At 33.6% G+C, this 17,750-nt stretch overlaps 1 protein-coding gene across 3 annotated transcripts in view; it reads left to right on the forward strand.

The window, feature by feature from the left end:
- LOC109072797 (calcium/calmodulin-dependent 3',5'-cyclic nucleotide phosphodiesterase 1C-like) overlaps window positions 1-17,750 on the forward strand; it is a 62,823-nt gene that overhangs the window by 5,036 nt on the left and 40,037 nt on the right. The window contains exons 1-3 of one of the 3 annotated variants that reach the window (XM_042719003.1): window positions 3,341-3,667; window positions 7,993-8,043; window positions 11,568-11,739. In XM_042719003.1, the coding sequence (XP_042574937.1) occupies window positions 3,583-3,667; window positions 7,993-8,043; window positions 11,568-11,739 (308 nt within the window). In that variant the 5' untranslated portion in view covers window positions 3,341-3,582. Of the gene's footprint in view, window positions 1-3,340; window positions 3,668-7,992; window positions 8,044-11,567; window positions 11,740-17,750 lie in introns of those variants that run through there. The other 2 variants (XM_042719001.1, XM_042719002.1) reach the window with 2 other exon arrangements.

Genomic DNA, 17,750 nt, shown 5'->3' on the forward strand with positions numbered 1-17,750 from the left:
CTCCCATCCCATTAAGTATAATCAGATTGGTTCAAGAAGTCATTTCAACTTAAATTATATTAAACTGACCTTATTCAGATTTTAGTTAAAGTAATGGAAAACATGTTACTATGGCATATTGTACTATATTTTACAATGTAGCCTAGTTGCCAAGGGCACATTTCTCATTTTAATTTAGTTTAACTTGATGTAGTAAAATAACGAAAACTGAAATGAAATGTAGGCCTAATTTATATAGACATATTTGGATAAACTATAGGTTTGACAGTAATTTTGTGTTATTGACAGTCCGTTTAGTCATAATGCATATTAGCAAATAACCCTTATTGGTCTTAGTAGTCTGCTGTAGGCTTATTTTCGCTCTCTCTTTTTTTCACAATCACAACCGAATTCCGTTAGCGATTTCATGTTATTATCCACCAGTAAAAGATCATTTAATCTTTTTAATTAACATTCATGTGATTTGAACTCATTTTGCACTCTGTCGGTGACATCACCAGCCTCAGCAGCACTGTGCGTTGCCATGGTAACAGGCGCGGGAACAGTGCGCGCGCGGTCTCTGATGATGATCGCTCTGTTCAAACTGATGTTCACACCAATTAACTAATTTACACTTTAATGTACATATGCTGATTTGTATCGTAAGCAGAGAAGCACTGGTGTCAATATCGAACGTGTCAATATCGATCGATCGTATATAATTAATAGCGTTGTGGCCCTATTGTGATTAGAAATGGGAAATGCACAAGTAACCCAATTGCAATAGAGAAGAATAGAATAGAATAGAATAGAATGAGCTTTTATTTGCCAAGTGTGCGCAAACACATGAGGAGTTTGTGGTGATTTTTCATGATCTCTTGGTAAATAGTTTTACTTAGAAATGTTCTTTCTGTTCCCATGTCATATGAAGCTAAGGAAAAAAGTAGAAAATAATAATAATAGTGTATTATTATATATTTATTAGTATTTTCATATATAATATATTATACTATATATATATATATATATATATATATATAATACATTAGTTATGATTAGCCTGTTATTATTGTTGTTTATTATAAATCATTAATAAATATTTAATGTAATGATGGCAGGCGCTCTTTAGCATATTTGTTCCAGAACCCAAAATATACACTTATTAACACTTATTTTTTTCAAATTTAAACAGTTTCCATTTTCTATAGCAGATTTCAGAAATAAATATTTTCACTAATAATCTGTATTCACTAAGAAATTGATGTAGAAACAATTTCAACTCAAAACTTAAAGTAAATTGCCCAATTAATTACAAAGAAATGGCAAGTAACACGCTGAACATGACATTTTCGACAACATGACAACATCGAAAAAGCACAGTGTTTTTTTTTTTTGTTTGTTTTATACAGTGCATCCTTCATACTGCACATTACACAGAAAATGGTAGCATATGTTTTTTCACACACAACACATACTATAAACACTAGAAATAAACGGTTAGTGTGGCTTGTTTATGTTCACGGTGAACATGAGCTCAGCTTTTGTCCAGTGCATTGCATTACATTAACCTCAGGATCTCTTCAGTGCTGTGGGGAAAAAGCCTTGGCTGGTTGCCTAGTGACCAGCATTCACAATCGAGACATCATATACATGAGCTGACCTCACACACAAACACAAACAAGCTCACAACTTTCACCAATAACTCGAAGCTCATTAAAGCTCTTTCAGGAAAGACCAGACGAGATTTGCTTGCCACTATAAGAATCTCAGCTACTAAACAGCACACCAAATCAACAAATATCTTCATATGCATTCGTTAAAGCTATGAATAATATCTTAGTTTATCTGGAGAAGAAGGACTGTTTCACAGATATGTGACTCTCTGATGCAAGCATAGGTAGAATGGGACCTGAATTCACTCTCTGCTGTTTTTTTATGGATGGTATAGTGGTTAATGCTTATAGGGTTTACTGCTAATCACAAATTATATTTTATTCTATTCTATTCATGGTTAACATATTAATTGTATATTAATTCTGTTTTTTATAGGAATGAATGTTAATGTTAAAACATATTAAAATAGAATAATATTATTTTAAAATATTGCAGTTGTTACTGTATTCTTTAATCAAATAAATGCAGCCCTGAAGATTTAAAGAAATTTCCTTAATAACATTCCAAAAATATTAATAAATATTTTAATAAAAATTCCTAAATTAATTCATTAATTAGTTAATTTATAATATTAAATATATGCTTATTTCATTAACACCAAAGCAGCTACTTAACTGACCAGGGCCCGTATTCACAAAACATTTTATCTTACCAATAAGAGTTCTCCTAAATAGCAGTAAAAGTTTTAGCTAAGAGTTTTAAAAGACAGCTTGCATACTATGCACACAGTGATTGACTGATAGTCTCTGTCAGAGATTTATTCATAGAAATATTGCACAATATTATGTTGCCATATTCAAGTAAAGGAGATTAGTGTCACTAATTAAACAATATAATATATATGTATATGTTCAGTTAATTGTCAGCCAGTATGCTTTATGCATAGAAACAGCCTTTTTATAAATTTTACACTATCATACATGATCTTCTACTTAATAGAGAATTTATGTATTCTGATATTGTCTTCTAACAAAGAATTGTTTTAAATAATACAATTTTATATAATTAGTAATTTTTTGGTGTATTTTATTACATATTTAAAGACAATTATAATTTTAAATAAATTTAAATATATAATAAAGACAATTTACTATCAATTAATAATTATGTTTTTAATTACATTATTTTATATAATTTTAATTATATAGTATATGCTTATACAGTTGAACAATTAAGAGTTTTGTACTATATGAATTAATCTTTTTTTTTTTTTTTTTTTTTTTTTTTTTTTGGAGCTGAAGGATCTGTCTGCTGTCTTCTCTCTAATCATTCCCTCAGACGTGAGACAGTCACGCATTAAAAACCGTCACTGAATCCTCAGGGGCTTGAGGTCTTCCAACCCACTGTATTTAGACACAGACAAAAAGATCAAAGCTCCAAAACCTCAGCTACTGCTGAATAACATCTCGGCCTCCACCTGTCTATTCATTTCAATAGTTGTCTATGTTTTATTAAAAAACAACAGTCTTTGAATAGAAATGAATGATTCACGCTTTACTAAAATACACATAAACCATATCGGCCTTGGCCCAGCTAGACGCATTTCTGGGAATGTGTTCAACAAATCCACAGCGATTCCAAATTGGGTTGATTGCATTTCGATGATAAAATCACACGCGGCAGGGACAAAGCTGCTTTTTTTTTCTTCAAATGTGCTTCGCAGAACATGAGAGGGGCAGAGTGTGTTATGTTATGCATTTCCACACTAAGTGCTCTGCTGAGAGGGGACTCACATTCAGCTGGGGAGAAAATAATGAGACAGTGAGAGCGAAAGAGGACGAGAATGATAGAAAAAGAGAAATAGTGTCCCTCCTCTGAGAGTACAGCGTGAGAGCAGGTCAGTATAGATAGATCTGACAAACAAGAGACAAAAGACTCGTGCACAACTTTGGGATTTACTCGGGAAATACAACACGAGGAAAAGAAAACATGTCAGAAATGGACTCTAGAAAAAAGGGCTTCACCAAAGGCAGAAGTGCCACTTTCAGCATCGACGGCTTCAGCTTTACTATTGGTAAGAAACGAACAGATGACAGAATCAGGGTTTGATGGAAATGCATCACGGCTGCAGATGTACAGTAGAGTCAGTTTTTTTTGTGCATCAGTGCTTATACAAACAGATGTGTTGATTTCAGGATGTGATGTGTGAGTGTTTGATTTCTGAAAAGACTCTTTCAGGTGAGCACAACTCCATGGTGCCATAGCAACCAGAGTAAAATGCACCTGACCACACACACACACACACACACACACACACACACAATCAAACACAAACCTACTCAGAGCAAACTATTGTTTTTGCATGACGTATAAGATTTAATGAATTCTCATTTAAGTATCAGCTTCGTCTCTTGATGTTTCTGTTGCGGTTCTTCTACAGTTAGACAACAGTACATACAGAAGTCTAAAATAAATGTCAATTGTAGCCTGGAATTCTAATTAGAATAGGGGATAATTTAAAGAGAAATGTTTGAGTTCATATCGAGACTTTAGAGCACAGTTTGAGAGGGTGCAGTTGTGAAAACACTGAAGTGTGCATTATCTTGTTGATGTAAAAATGCATGCATTACTGTCACTATTGCTTCTACTTAGACTTTTATTCAAATCTCTAACACCAAGTCAGTGTTATGGCATCGATTATATATTATTATAGTATTTATTCATATTTTAAACTAGCTTTTTATGTATTCATTTTATTTATATAAATTTTTTGCAATCTTATATGCACTTTATTTATTTTTATTTTAGTTAGTTTATTTTATAAATTATTTTTATTTTAGTTTATTTCATTTTTTTTTTTGTGGTGCTTCGACTTATTTCAGTTAGTTGCCAAGGCAAGTTTTTGTTGTAATTAAGTTATTAATTTATTATTTCTATTTTATTTAATGTCATGTTCACTTACATAAAAAAATAGTTTTTGACTGTTTTAGTTAATGATAACTGACTTTTAATTTCAGACTTCTGAGCACGGTTTGAGACATTGCTGAGATGTGAGTGTTTTTCTCAACAGTCAAAGTCAGAAAAGCAGGAAGCTTGAACATAAGTCTCAGTTTGTTCTCCATTTCATTTCATTGCTGTCTAGGAGAAACAACTCCTGTATATTAAGTATTAATATAGATATTAAAGAATAATCTAAAAGTGATTATTGCAAGGATATAGGGATCCATCATCTATTATATGGCTTATTAGAACACTCATACTAATTACAAAACCATATCATTTTTTTAATTATTTAAATGTTTAATATAATATTTATGTTTAATGTACTATGTCTTTTTAGTTTCAATTTGTGTTTTTCAATTTGTAGTTTTTTAGAAATTGTAGAGCTTTAACTTAAACATAATTCTGTTCATTGACAACTTTTTGTTGCCATTTTTAAATAAAATGATTAGTCTAATGTTTATATTTTATTTTATTTTAGCTTTATTTTAATCACAGAAAATGATTTGTAATAGTTTTACTTAATGATAACAACGCAAGTATTTAATTTCACCACACAGTTTGACCCATAAAACTTTTTGCAGCTCATTACAATACATTACAATACTCGATTCTGATTGGTCAGTCATGAGCAGATATTTTTGTGTAATAACCACTAAGCCATATAACTTTTTTTTTATTAATTTTTATATATATTTTAAATATTTCTGTTTAGCTTTAATTTGTTTTTATTTTAGTTTTATTGTTAGTAATTTGAGTGCTTTAACTTCAACTTAATTCCATTAGTTGCCAACTTATTTTGCCAGTTATTTTTTATTGTAAATTATTAGTCTTATATTTAGATTTTGTTTTATTTCAACTTAATTTCAGTTACAGAAAACGCTTTCTTCTTAATGATAACAACACAAGTATTTAACTCTTGACTCATCCTTTCGAAATCTAAATTTCAAATTAATCTGTAAAATTTTATTGCCTTTCAAAAACCAAATTTTACAGATTATTAGAATACTCAATTCTGATTGGTCACTTGTGGTCATATATTGTTGTATAGCTAATAATAACATCATTTCATCTCAAATCAATATTTCATCATGAGCTGTTCATTATCTTATCTCAAAATAAACTCTTTGTGTCTGGATCCTGATCACCTTGTCGGGTTTATTTTGAGATAATGAACACCTGACTGTACCGTTTTCCATACTTAGACACACCGTCCTGTTGATCGGCCGTATTTTCTGAGAAACACACACCCACGTGGGAGGACAGCAGTCAGGAAAGGTGTTATGATGGAAACATCAGAGGTGTGAGATGCTTTTTTACTGTGTGTCTCAGTGCATTTATAGAAGGAAGCTCCTTACATGCAAAACTCTTTATTTAACTAATGCACTTTTAATACTGTAGATAAACTAGTTGATTATCATACAAGATCACAGCAGGGAATCTCGCATCATAATGCTTTATGGCTTTTTCAAACATCTGCCTGTCGTCATGGTTACGCAGCCCAGCAATCAGTTGCTCAGTGTGCTTTGAGCTCATTATGTGTGACGTGTTGTCAATCAGGTCCAGTGGAGCGTGACAACAAGCTGCTGTTAACTTAATGATGATTGGCTAAAGCAGCGTGACCACTTCCTCTCCGCCCTCGGTGTCACTCTGGGGCCTTTTAATGGGTTGCGTGCTGGAGAAACATATCGTTTGTGTGTGTTTTGGTCTTGATATGGAATGTCATGATATGGGGGTTGTGTGGTATTTTACTTCACTAATGCATGTTATGATTTTTCCCAGCTCGAACTACGTATGCGCTGCCTGTTAATGCGATTTACATTTAATGCACAGAAGCAGCTCTCACAAACCAGCTAAAGAATCTCTTCAACTTTGAACCTGCCTGTGCACTGACTAGATTTACACACACATAGTAATAAGATGCAAATGCAAGCATTATTGATACTATTGCTTATACTTGGAGTAATATGTTTATTCAAATCACTAACCCCAAGTCAGTGTTATTATTTATATAGTTTTTTCATTATAGTATTTATTAATATAATATTTTGAACAAGCTTTTTATGTTTTACGTTTTACATTTTAAGTTTTCATTTTAATTTTAGTTTTAGTCATTGTTATGTGCTTTCTATTTTATTTTTTATTTTTTTTTTTATCTTGGTATCTTAACCATAAAATATAAATATATATATAATGTGCTTTCTATTTTATTTTTTATTTTTTTTTTTATCTTGGTATCTTAACCATTAGTTAAAACTAAAATGTAATGAAAAAGCAATTAATTAAACTAAAACCATAAAAATGTAATTTTTTTAAATAAACATAAAACATTTTAAAACTAAAATGTAAACATAAAACATAAAAATAAAATAAGTAAAACTAAAACTTAAAAATTACAAAACCCACAACGATTACTAAAACTATATATATAAGACTATTAAAATATAGATATTAGGTGAATAACTAAAAAAATAACTAAAAAATACTAAAAACTAACAAAAAGGTGCTTTGGAAGCTAGTTTATTTCAGTTAGTGGACAAATCAACTTTTTGTTGCGAGGTTTTTTTTTTATTTTTTATTCTTCATCTAATATTTTTATATCTTTTTTTAAATTATAGAACAGTTTTAGGTTTATGTAAGGATAACAACACTGCCTCAAGTATTAAACTCATCCCACAAACTTTGGCCCATGAATGATAAAAATCTATTTGCACAGTATGATTGGGTTTATGATTTTTGTGAATAATCAAATAACTGAAAAAACAAACAAACAAACAAACAAACAAACAAAAAAAAAAACCTTAGACATATGTCGAGGCTTTTTTAACTAGAACACCCTAAAGCAACCCACATAGCAATAAGCAAAAAACACCTCCATCTGGAAAAACAGTTTGTTATTATAAATTAAAAATAAGTAAATAGAAATGTTTGCCCTTCTCAGTATAGCATCTCCGAAGACTTTCTTGTGGATCATGCTGATTTTCTCTGCCTTTTTTGTTCTTGTGTTATGTTTTACTAGAAGTGACTCACTGTACACTAACAACACCCTTCCAGTCCCCTACTGACCAAGACCCATTTCAAATCCTAATGAAAGGCTTGTATAACAGCGGCAGAAGTCATTTAAAAGCGGCCTTCGACGTTTTTCCAGCAGCTCGCTTCATTATATTCACATTATGCAAAAAGATACATTAAGAAAGGAGCCAAAAAAAGATTTTTAATGATTTATTTTACTAAGCCTCTGAAAAAAGCTTTTGCAAAAAGGTATTTTATGTTTTTTAGAGACACACAAACGCACACACACACACACACACACACACACACACACACACACACACACACACACACACACACACACACACACACAGAAATGGCAGCATATAATTCTATCTCTCTCTGTAGTGGCTAATGAGGATGGGGAGACCAACAGCAGGCCGTTGGCGAGATTTGCACGTAAGTATGTGTTTATTTTTTATTTTTTTTTAGAAAGCAACGAATTCGCACTGCCCCCAACTACATTTCATTTTTGTATAAATCTACATCTTGTTTCATATTCAAAAGGAAGGACTGAAATGAAGTAGAAAGAACACATTTGCAATTACATTTATTCATATAGCAGATGCTATTATTCTGCAGCAGAAACACTTACAGCATGTCTTTACCACAGGGTTTGCATGGTCATGGAAAACTGAAACTTCTAAAAACCATTGTCCAGTAATCACAAATGGCTGGAAAAGTCATGGTAAACTCATGGAGGTTCATTAGTTAGAAAGCATGGAAACATTGTTACCAGAGCTGGAGTCTTCATCTTGTGCTTTTAAGATCTCTCTATAGATCACATAAACATGGCCTTAGACAAATCCACAATTTATTACTTTTACAAAAGTTCAGTATCTCAACCAGTCTTTAGACCGCACAGATTTTCTGAAACTTTTATATGTCGTTTGTAATCTTAGTTTCTGTTCATTAAATCATTTTCTAATATTAATGCTTTTTTGGAAACCTTAAAGCAGTAAAATAATTACCATTATCTGTAAGTAAAACAAAACAAACAAAAAAAATAAATAAATAAATTATATATAAAAAAACATCAAAAAAAGAAAAAAAAAATTCTTTAGTTTTTAAGTACTAAAATAACTAAAGTAAAACTTAATAAAGATAATTTTTTTTTTAAAAAGCAAAAACTAATAAAAATGATGAAACACAACAAAATACTAAAACTTAAAAACTGAAATGGAAAGAGAAAAATCCAAGAAAAAAAAAAAAGAAAAACTATAATGGTATATTGATGCTAAAATAACACTAGTGAAAACTTGAATATCTTACATTATTGCCGATGTGACTTTGTTGTGCAGGCCTTGGTCTGGGACTATTTTTTTCACTCACTATTGGTCATTGCTAGTACTCCATCAGGTGGCAAATTTTTTTTTTTTTTTTTTTTTGTAAACGGGCATTACACTTTACATGGGCATGCCACTAGATGGCAGCATCTATCAAGATATTCAAGAATTAATTTGGGCATAATACTGCATCCAAAGAAACGATTTTTTTCAGAGTTGGTATAAAGATTACATCTGAATAACAAAATTATGAGTGCATGAGCTCGTGATGATAATGATATGCACAGGCTTGGTGGGAGCAAATCAATATAATTTACTTTGAATCAACAACTGAGCCATTTGCCTCTCAAGAGGAGGCCTTAAGTACATTTTTAATCTTAGAATTTTGATCTGCTGATGCCATTGCTGTTATTTTGAATCAGAACACTGCACAACATCAAAATAAAAAAAGGAATGGGAATGGCTTAAAATGTTAAAGTGTCATCAAATCAGCAAACCGTTTGCATATTTAAAAATCGTTTTTGTGTGTGTGCATAGTGGGTGCAAAAAAATAAATCATAAATGTTATGGTGTAACAAAACAAGTAAACAAAAAAACAGGTAATGGATTCATGGATTATACAAACCCAATTCCAAAAAAGTTGGGACACTGTACATATTATGAGTAAAAAAGGAATGGATTAATTTTCAAATCTCATAAACTTATATTTTATTCACAATAGTATATAGATAACATATCAAATGTTGAAAGTGAGACATTTTGAAATTACATGCCAAATATTGGCTCATTTTGGATTTCATGAGAGCTACACATTCCAAAAAAGTTGGGAAAGGCAACTTATTAGGTCAATTGGCAACATGATTGGGTATAAAAAAGAGCCTCTCAGAGTGGCAGTGTCTCTCAGAAGTCAAGATGGGCAGAGGATCACCAATTCCCCCAATGCTGTGGCGAAAAATAGTGGAGCAATATCAGAAAGGAGTTTCTCAGAGAAAAATTGCAAAGGGTTTGAAGTTATCATCATCTACAGTACATAATATCATCCAAAAATTCAGAGTATCTGGAATGATCTCTGTGCGTAAGGGTCAAGGCCGAAAAACCATACTGGATGCCGTGATCTTCAGGCCCTTAGACGGCACTGCATCACATACAGGAATGCTGCTGTGATGGAAATGACAACATGGGCTCAGGAATACTTCCAGAAAACATTGTCGGTGAACACAATCCACCGTGCCATTCGCCGTTGCCAGCTAAAACTCTATAAGTCAAAAAAGAAGCCATACAGTATCTAAACATGATCCAGAAGCGCAGGTGTTTTCTCTGGGCCAAGGCTCATTTAAAATGGACTGTGGCAAAGTGGAAAACTGTTCTGTGGTCAGACGAATCAAAATTTGAAGTTCTTTTTGGAAAACTGGGACGCCATGTCATCCGGACTAAAGAGGACAAGGACAACCCAAGTTGTTATCAGTGCTCAGTTCAGAAGCCTGCGTCTCTGATGGTATGGGGTTGCATGAGTGCGTGTGGCATGGGCAGCTTACACATCTGGAAAGATACCATCAATGCTGAAAGGTATATCCAAGTTCTAGAACAACATATGCTCCCATCCAGACATCATCTCTTTCAGGGAAGACCTTGCATTTTCCAACATGACAATGCCAGACCACATACTGCATCAGTTACAACATCATGGCTGCGTAGAAGAAGGATCCGGGTGCTGAAATGGCCAGCCTGCAATCCAGATCTTTCCCCCATAGAAAACATTTGGTGCATCATAAAGAGGAAGATGCAACAAAGAAGACCTAAGACAGTTGAGCAACTAGAAGCCTGTATTAGACAGGAATGGGACAACATTCATATTCCTAAACTTGAGCAACTTGTCTCCTCAGTCCCCAGACGTTTGCAGACTGTTATGAAAAGAAGAGGGGATGCCACACAGTGGTAAACATGGCCTTGTCCCAACTTTTGTCCCAAAATGATACATTTTCTCAGTTTAAACATTTGATATGTCATCTATGTTGTATTCTGAATAAAATATTGAAATTTGAAACCTCCACATCATTGCATTCTGTTTTTATTCCCAATTTGTACAGTGTCCCAACTTTTTTGGAATCGGGTTTGTAGATTGTCATATTGTGGTAGAAATGAGATTTGTTCATTGTTAATATATATATGCATAATGAATGCAGAAATGATATTAAAGTGGTTTAATTTTTCTTTTAACTTTGCCAATAAGAGAGTGTGCATATTAAGAGAGTACAAATAAAGCAAAAAATAATAAATAAAATGCTGTAGTGCAATAAAATATGAAAGAAAATAAATCAATTGAGATTAAATGTACTAATAGTAATATTTGCCATATTGTTGAAGGGAAAATGGGGGCAAGGGGGATCATAGATTGTCATATTGTGGCAGACAAAGACATAAGTGTTGTTTTTTAGATAGTAGTATACTGAAAAAAATAGCGTGACAGCTTGTCACTGGTACTATTATGAACACTATAGGTGTCCCTTTGAGGGTTCTGCCCCAGTGATACAAGATACAATTTTTGAAAAAAAAAATAAAAATTCTGAGAGTGTATGGGATTTGTTCATTGTTTATCAAAGCGTTCAATTCTTTGACTGTCATTCATCTTATTTCCAGGCTCAAAGTCTCAGAGTGCACTATGGAACACACTCACTGCTGGGACGTGCAAGAAGGAGAAGGACAAAGTTCAGAGGGACATTCCAGATGATCCACGCAGAATAGAAGAGATCCTGGCGGATGAGCTTCCCTCTACAGACGTCCCAGAAGCAACAGAGAAAACTGCTGTCAGGTTCATCTCTTTCCTTTTTTTTGATGGTTAATAGTTGCTTTACAGGTCACGTGATCACTGACAGGACGGACTGATCTGGGAACAGCATCCTGAGCAATGCTTTCTCAGTTATATTTCAATTATCAACTTTGTTTCAAAGGTTTCTCCCATATTGAGATCTCTGACTTTTGATCACATACTTTGGTTTTGAGATCTCTTCTTGAATAGGTGAGATCACTGGGGTCTTTTTCGAAGGAGAAACATATTATAACCTCCTGTTCAAACAAAAGTACTCTGTTTAATCTCATTTCTGTCTAGGAGGATCTCATTAGTAATTTTTCTTCCTTGTGGGCCTAGAAGCAGACGTCAGGAATCAGGTTATGGGATTTGACTACAGGGCAGATCGGTCTTATTATTGATAATGGCACCTATAGAAGTTTGATTTGTAAACCTGCTTTATAAAACGTGTGCTTTCTGGGAAGGATAGGTTCTTCATTTGGAGTTTTCTCCCGAGGCGTCTCTTAGCTACAGTGGAAAACAGCTGCCACTAATACTCAAGGTGCTCGCATTGATTACACAAATGCACTTCATAAGGGAAGGGAAGGACTGTTAGGACTTCAGTTTGTTTACACAGTGTCTGCTGAATGTGCATTGAACTGTTTTATAGTCGAATTACTTTGAACAAAGAAGAAAACTTTTTTTTTTTTTTTGCAGCAGCAGCAGTTAGAGACAGATAATTGAAAATCTTATGCAATTGATGGATCACTATTTTTGGGATTGAAAAAATAGCTGAAATAAAGTAGGTTGGACTAATCAACGGAGGAAGGTGTTGCACATCCCTGAAAGTTTTTAAAAGATTTTACTTTGTAGCACACCATTAGAGGAGAAAGTTGTGTGGAGCTACTATTTATCTACTCGATAGAGTGAGTGGTATTCGCTCTGACAGAGTTGCCACCCTTAAAATGATTGTTATTGATGGCGTGTTTGTTCCTTAGCCTTTTGTCATAATGCAGTCATGCTCATTAGCAGCATTGTTAGTATGAAATGTTGGGTGGTATCGTAGGGTTAATTAATAAGAGGAATATTGCTCAGACTCATTAGCAGACACCTGTCGATATTACAATACCCTGGGAAAGCAGACACTGAGAAAACAGACCGGGTGTGATATAAATGTGATTTATTGTATAATTAGTAGGGCTGTCAATTTAACATGCTAAGTTTATTGTGCTTAATTTGAAAGTATTTAATCATGACGTGCATACTTTGTGGTTGAGTAATACTGTTGCAGATGTTTCAAGAGTTCCTCAACTTTAGTTTTTGTAGTCTGTTGTTTTTTCCATTGACTTCTCCTCTGTGCGTGTAGCCTCGTTCTGATGAGGTCTTATTCGGTTCAGAGCGTTTTGTCTTACTCTAATTAGATGCCATTGTTTGACGGTGGCATAAGAAAAAAGCTTAAGTCATTTGTTCAGAGAACAGTAATTTGACATGCAGTTGACTGTATTGTTAAGTAAAGCCTGTTGGCAATAATAGTAGTAACAAGAAGAAGAAGAATAATGATGATGATGGATAATAATAATAATTTGTTTGTTTGATGAATTAAACTAGGTGATGGTCTGATGGGGCTGCTGACCTGGTCACTTCATCAAAGCTCTAATGTCTCAGTGTATCGATTTAGCAAACCATAGATGGATGCAGTTTGCCATTTTATGCCGAAGGTCATCAAGAGGTCAAGAGGAAAGACCTCATTATCATTTACCATTATCTTTGATCACTGACGGCTCACATCAGGGAACCTGACTGTATGTGATGTTCTGAGATTGTTGCATTGAGTATCTTAAAGATAGTGTTAAGTCAAAATAAAATTAATAAGTAATAACTGAACTTGCCTTGTTTTTTTTTTTTTTTCTCGAATTATATTTTAAAATACAGTAGTTTAGCCAAAGTCAGTGTGTCTGGAGATAATTACTCAACTACAGTCAATGTGAAACTGTCATTGATCACATATGGTGTTAGAGTTTATGCATCAGCGCAGTCAATAACACAAACAAGCTTCATGTAATCAGAAATCTTGAATGATATATTGAGTTGAGGGTCAAGGGTGACATTTGTTCTATGGCAGGATATTTCCAAATTTCATATTGTTTTCCTCAATCTTGATTATAATTAAATTAAATTAATTAATTAATTCATTCCATTATTTCATTTAATTTCTTCATTCATTTATGCCATTTAGACATTTATTTATAGCCATTTATTTATTGCTATTTATTTATTGTCATTTATTGCCATTTATTCAGCCGTTTATTTAATGCCATTTATTTATTTGTGTTTATTTAGCCATTAAGCATTTATCTATTTTGCCATTAATTTCTGTTTATTAAGCCATTAAAACATTTTTTTATTCCTATTTATCTTTTTAGATATTTATTTATTGACATTTATTTAGGCATTTATTTGTTGCCATGTATTTATTTTAATTTATTTAGATTTTTGTTTATTGCCATTCATGTATTGCCATTTATTTAGCCATTTTGTGTCATTTATTTAGGCTTTTATTTATTTATTTATTTTCGGTCCATCTGGTTAGAGCTGGCAAACTATTTTGAGCAAGTAAAAAATCCAGCTACGGTGTTGGAAAAACCAGCTGGATCACCTGACCACCAAGTAGGACATTTTTCCCCAGGAAGAGGTCCATCTTTTCAGCCAGGCCTACTGCTGTTAAATTTTTAATTTGATTTTGGTCATTAAATTGGCAAATCAAATTTGAATCTTTTTAGCACTTCAGAATGACTTTTTCATACCGCTTACAGGAGTACGCTAAAATCACTCCTTCAGACGGCACTCATTAGCAAGTGCGCTCTTAATAGCGATCTGCTGACAACATGCCTTTACAGAGCCATTTACTGTGACGCAAGCGATTTGTAACATTTACAGACGAGATGTCTCAATTTGTTCAGCATGTTCTTAATACTGCTTAGCAAAGATGTGCAGCACTGTTATATTCTCATTAAAGCATCTGGATCAGATGATTAAAAGAATAATAATGCCGTTCTTCAGTAGGACAGAAAAACACCTTAAATCAAAACCCAAATACAGCCATTCATCTGCATGCAAGCTCCCTGAAGAAAAAAATGCAGGAAACTATTGGAAAAATGTCCAAATTTAAATCATTGACTGGAACTAAATGAGACTTTTTAGGTCTCTGACTCATCCTAAACTCATCTGGGACTCGTTTGGCATCTCAGACCTTCATGGTAAGCACTGCTTTCGCTGAATCTTATATATTTTTGGAGAAAGTTTTAGTCATTTTTGTGTGCAGTATGCATCAGACAAATGGTTTGTGCTTTCTCTCTTGCTTTGGTGTTTTCACATTCCTTAGAGAGAGACCTTCTAATGTCCTCCTGTGAGAGCTTTCCTCTGTCAACACGGCTGCTGGGTTTGACCTGTGACATTTGAGAGACTTTCACCTTTGTAAGCTGTGATGTCAGCTAGATTTGGTTTAACCAAATCTGTTTAAAGAACCACTTGTTGGTGGCGAGCATCTAGAGAGCCTTTCTTTAGGGCCAAGGTGTAGTAGAACATGTCTAGTGTTGCTCATTAGTGTCTGAATTTCTACTTTCAGTGTTTTTGTTGCATTTTTAATATCTGGGTTGACAGTCTGGTCCAAATGTATAATTCAAACAGAAGCTTCTGTTCCAAAACCTAGAGAGCTGCAAACCTAGATGGCATTAGTGGTAGTGCAATAAATAATGCATTTTAAGTGTCCTAGTGAATTGTAGTATAATACAATGAAAGGCTGATTGATTGTGGTTTATTTTAAGGCTTAAGTAGTTGCCTTAAAGTATAATTATGCCTTTTAAGACTCATCTCATCTTATTCTGGGCAAATTATAAGCAGCACATGCACGTTTAAAGAGGCTGCATTTGTTAAAAGTCCTCCAAAATGGTAGAATTTCTTTTACAAAAATAGTTTCATTCACTGAAAAATATTGATTAAAAGTATTTCGCCCAATATTTTTTATTTTTATTTTTTGTGCATTTTTTGGGGTACTATTGTAGTGTTTTGGTGTTTTATAGGGTAATATCATAGAGAAACAATGAGAGCAGCAATAAATAGGATCACTAGAAATGCTTATTCAAGCTTTCTTAAGCAAAGGGACTAAATGTTTGGAAATCTGAGAAATACTATATTCTATATTGAGGTTAATTTGCCATGAAATTCTGTTGTCTGTAAGTTTAGCTTTCCTCAGTGGGGTTTAAGACTCTGGCTGCAGATGTGTCTGTTGGATATTAATAATGTGTTTGTATTTGACCTTGGTTGTATTTTTATTTAAAAACATTTTTTTATAGATAGACTACCATTAAAAGTCTTATGCTCACCAAAGGCTGCACTTATTTGACAAAAATGCAAAAAAAAAAAAAAGTCATATTATTAAGAAATATTATTACAATTTAAAATAACTGTTTTCTGTTTTAGCCACAAAACCTAGGCGGGATGCACAACGCGTGTATACTTTGCTTATTACACACACAGGGATGCGCAGCAGCACACAAACATTTTTAAAAATGAACAATTACATTCCACCATGTAAATGGTGAACCCACCATGGCGCGAGTGCAACTGGCTCTTAAAGGGAATGGGAGATGACACACTGATTGGTTTATTGCACGTTACGCCCAAAAAACACCCATTACTCATTAAGAGAATAGTCGTTTCCTGTCGTTAAACTAGCAAAAGTGGATTCGGACATGCCCTGAGTGCACCTGCGCCGTGTTCTTTAGATGATGCGCTTAGATCATTAAAATAGGGCCCATAATCTGATAATGCCCACTCATGGACCCAGCTCTTTTATTCTCTAAAATTCATGAATTTGTTCTCTATGACGTATCCTGATCATCAAGATGAATCTGTTTATCATCTGTGAGTCCTGAAAGAAAGAGTGAGCAATCACTGAGTCATTTAGTAAATGGAAGCAGAGAACAGAGCACTCTCTAGTCACAGTTTGTCTTTAACTCCTTTCAATTTCTCCTTTTCCTCCTCACCTCCTCTATCATCCCATCTATTCCCTTAATACAACTACATTTTATTGCACAGCAATTATTTCATAGCCTAGGGCTGTTTTCACATAATTTTGCAAGGTTGTTAATTGTTTACTAATTGTTTTTTAATAATTTTCAAGTCAGCATGCTAAATGAACATATTTGACCATTGCAGCGTCTTGTATGGTGTGAGTTGTACAGCATCTCATACCATAAGCCATTTATTTTTAGGATGCTTTAAAGGAATAGTTCACCCAAAAACTTTTGTCATCATTTATGCCCAGGGCGTTAACTTCAGGATTCAGTGATCACCAGCCAGATAATCAATGAAGGACTTCTAAATCTTTAAAAATGTCTTTTACCTGCTAATTCGTATCTAATCTTTTATGTATATAACACATTATTAAACTCTGTAAGCCACATTTCAAATTTAGGCACAAATTCTTTGTTCCACAGCAGCAGAATTGTCTTCTTTGCTACAGTCATCGTGTATTGAACTCTCTGAACTTGGTTACGACTGTAAGGCTCCAGAGGAGGAGCCCAACCAAATATTGCAACAAGGGGATCGAAGGGAAGGTCAGTCTTAAGTACCTCAGAGTAAAAGACCAAAATCTATGTATTTTAGGGCAAAACCAGAATAAATGAACTAAGGTACCCTCATTTGATTTACATTTGCTACACAGAGGGATATATAGAATGTAACTTAGTGCAAGAATAGTGCAATCTATGCACAACTTTGTACTGAATAAGTTGAAAATTAGAGCTAATTGAGAAAGAGCCTAATGCCTAGGAGAGCCTTGGTCCAAACATCCTTTGAGATATCTATGCCTAGATCCTTTTCCCAGGACATCTTCAAATATTGTGTAGAAGGGGCGCTAGAGTCATTAAAATATTCAGCAAACTCTTCATGTTGAGGTCAGAGGTCATGCATAAATAAAGATGTTCAGGGGACTGGTAAGATTCAAAATTAGTGATATTACTTTTAACATAATT

Source organism: Cyprinus carpio, chromosome B2 (genome assembly GCF_018340385.1).
Source record: "Cyprinus carpio isolate SPL01 chromosome B2, ASM1834038v1, whole genome shotgun sequence".
In the NCBI taxonomy this organism is placed as follows: domain Eukaryota; kingdom Metazoa; phylum Chordata; class Actinopteri; order Cypriniformes; family Cyprinidae; genus Cyprinus; species Cyprinus carpio.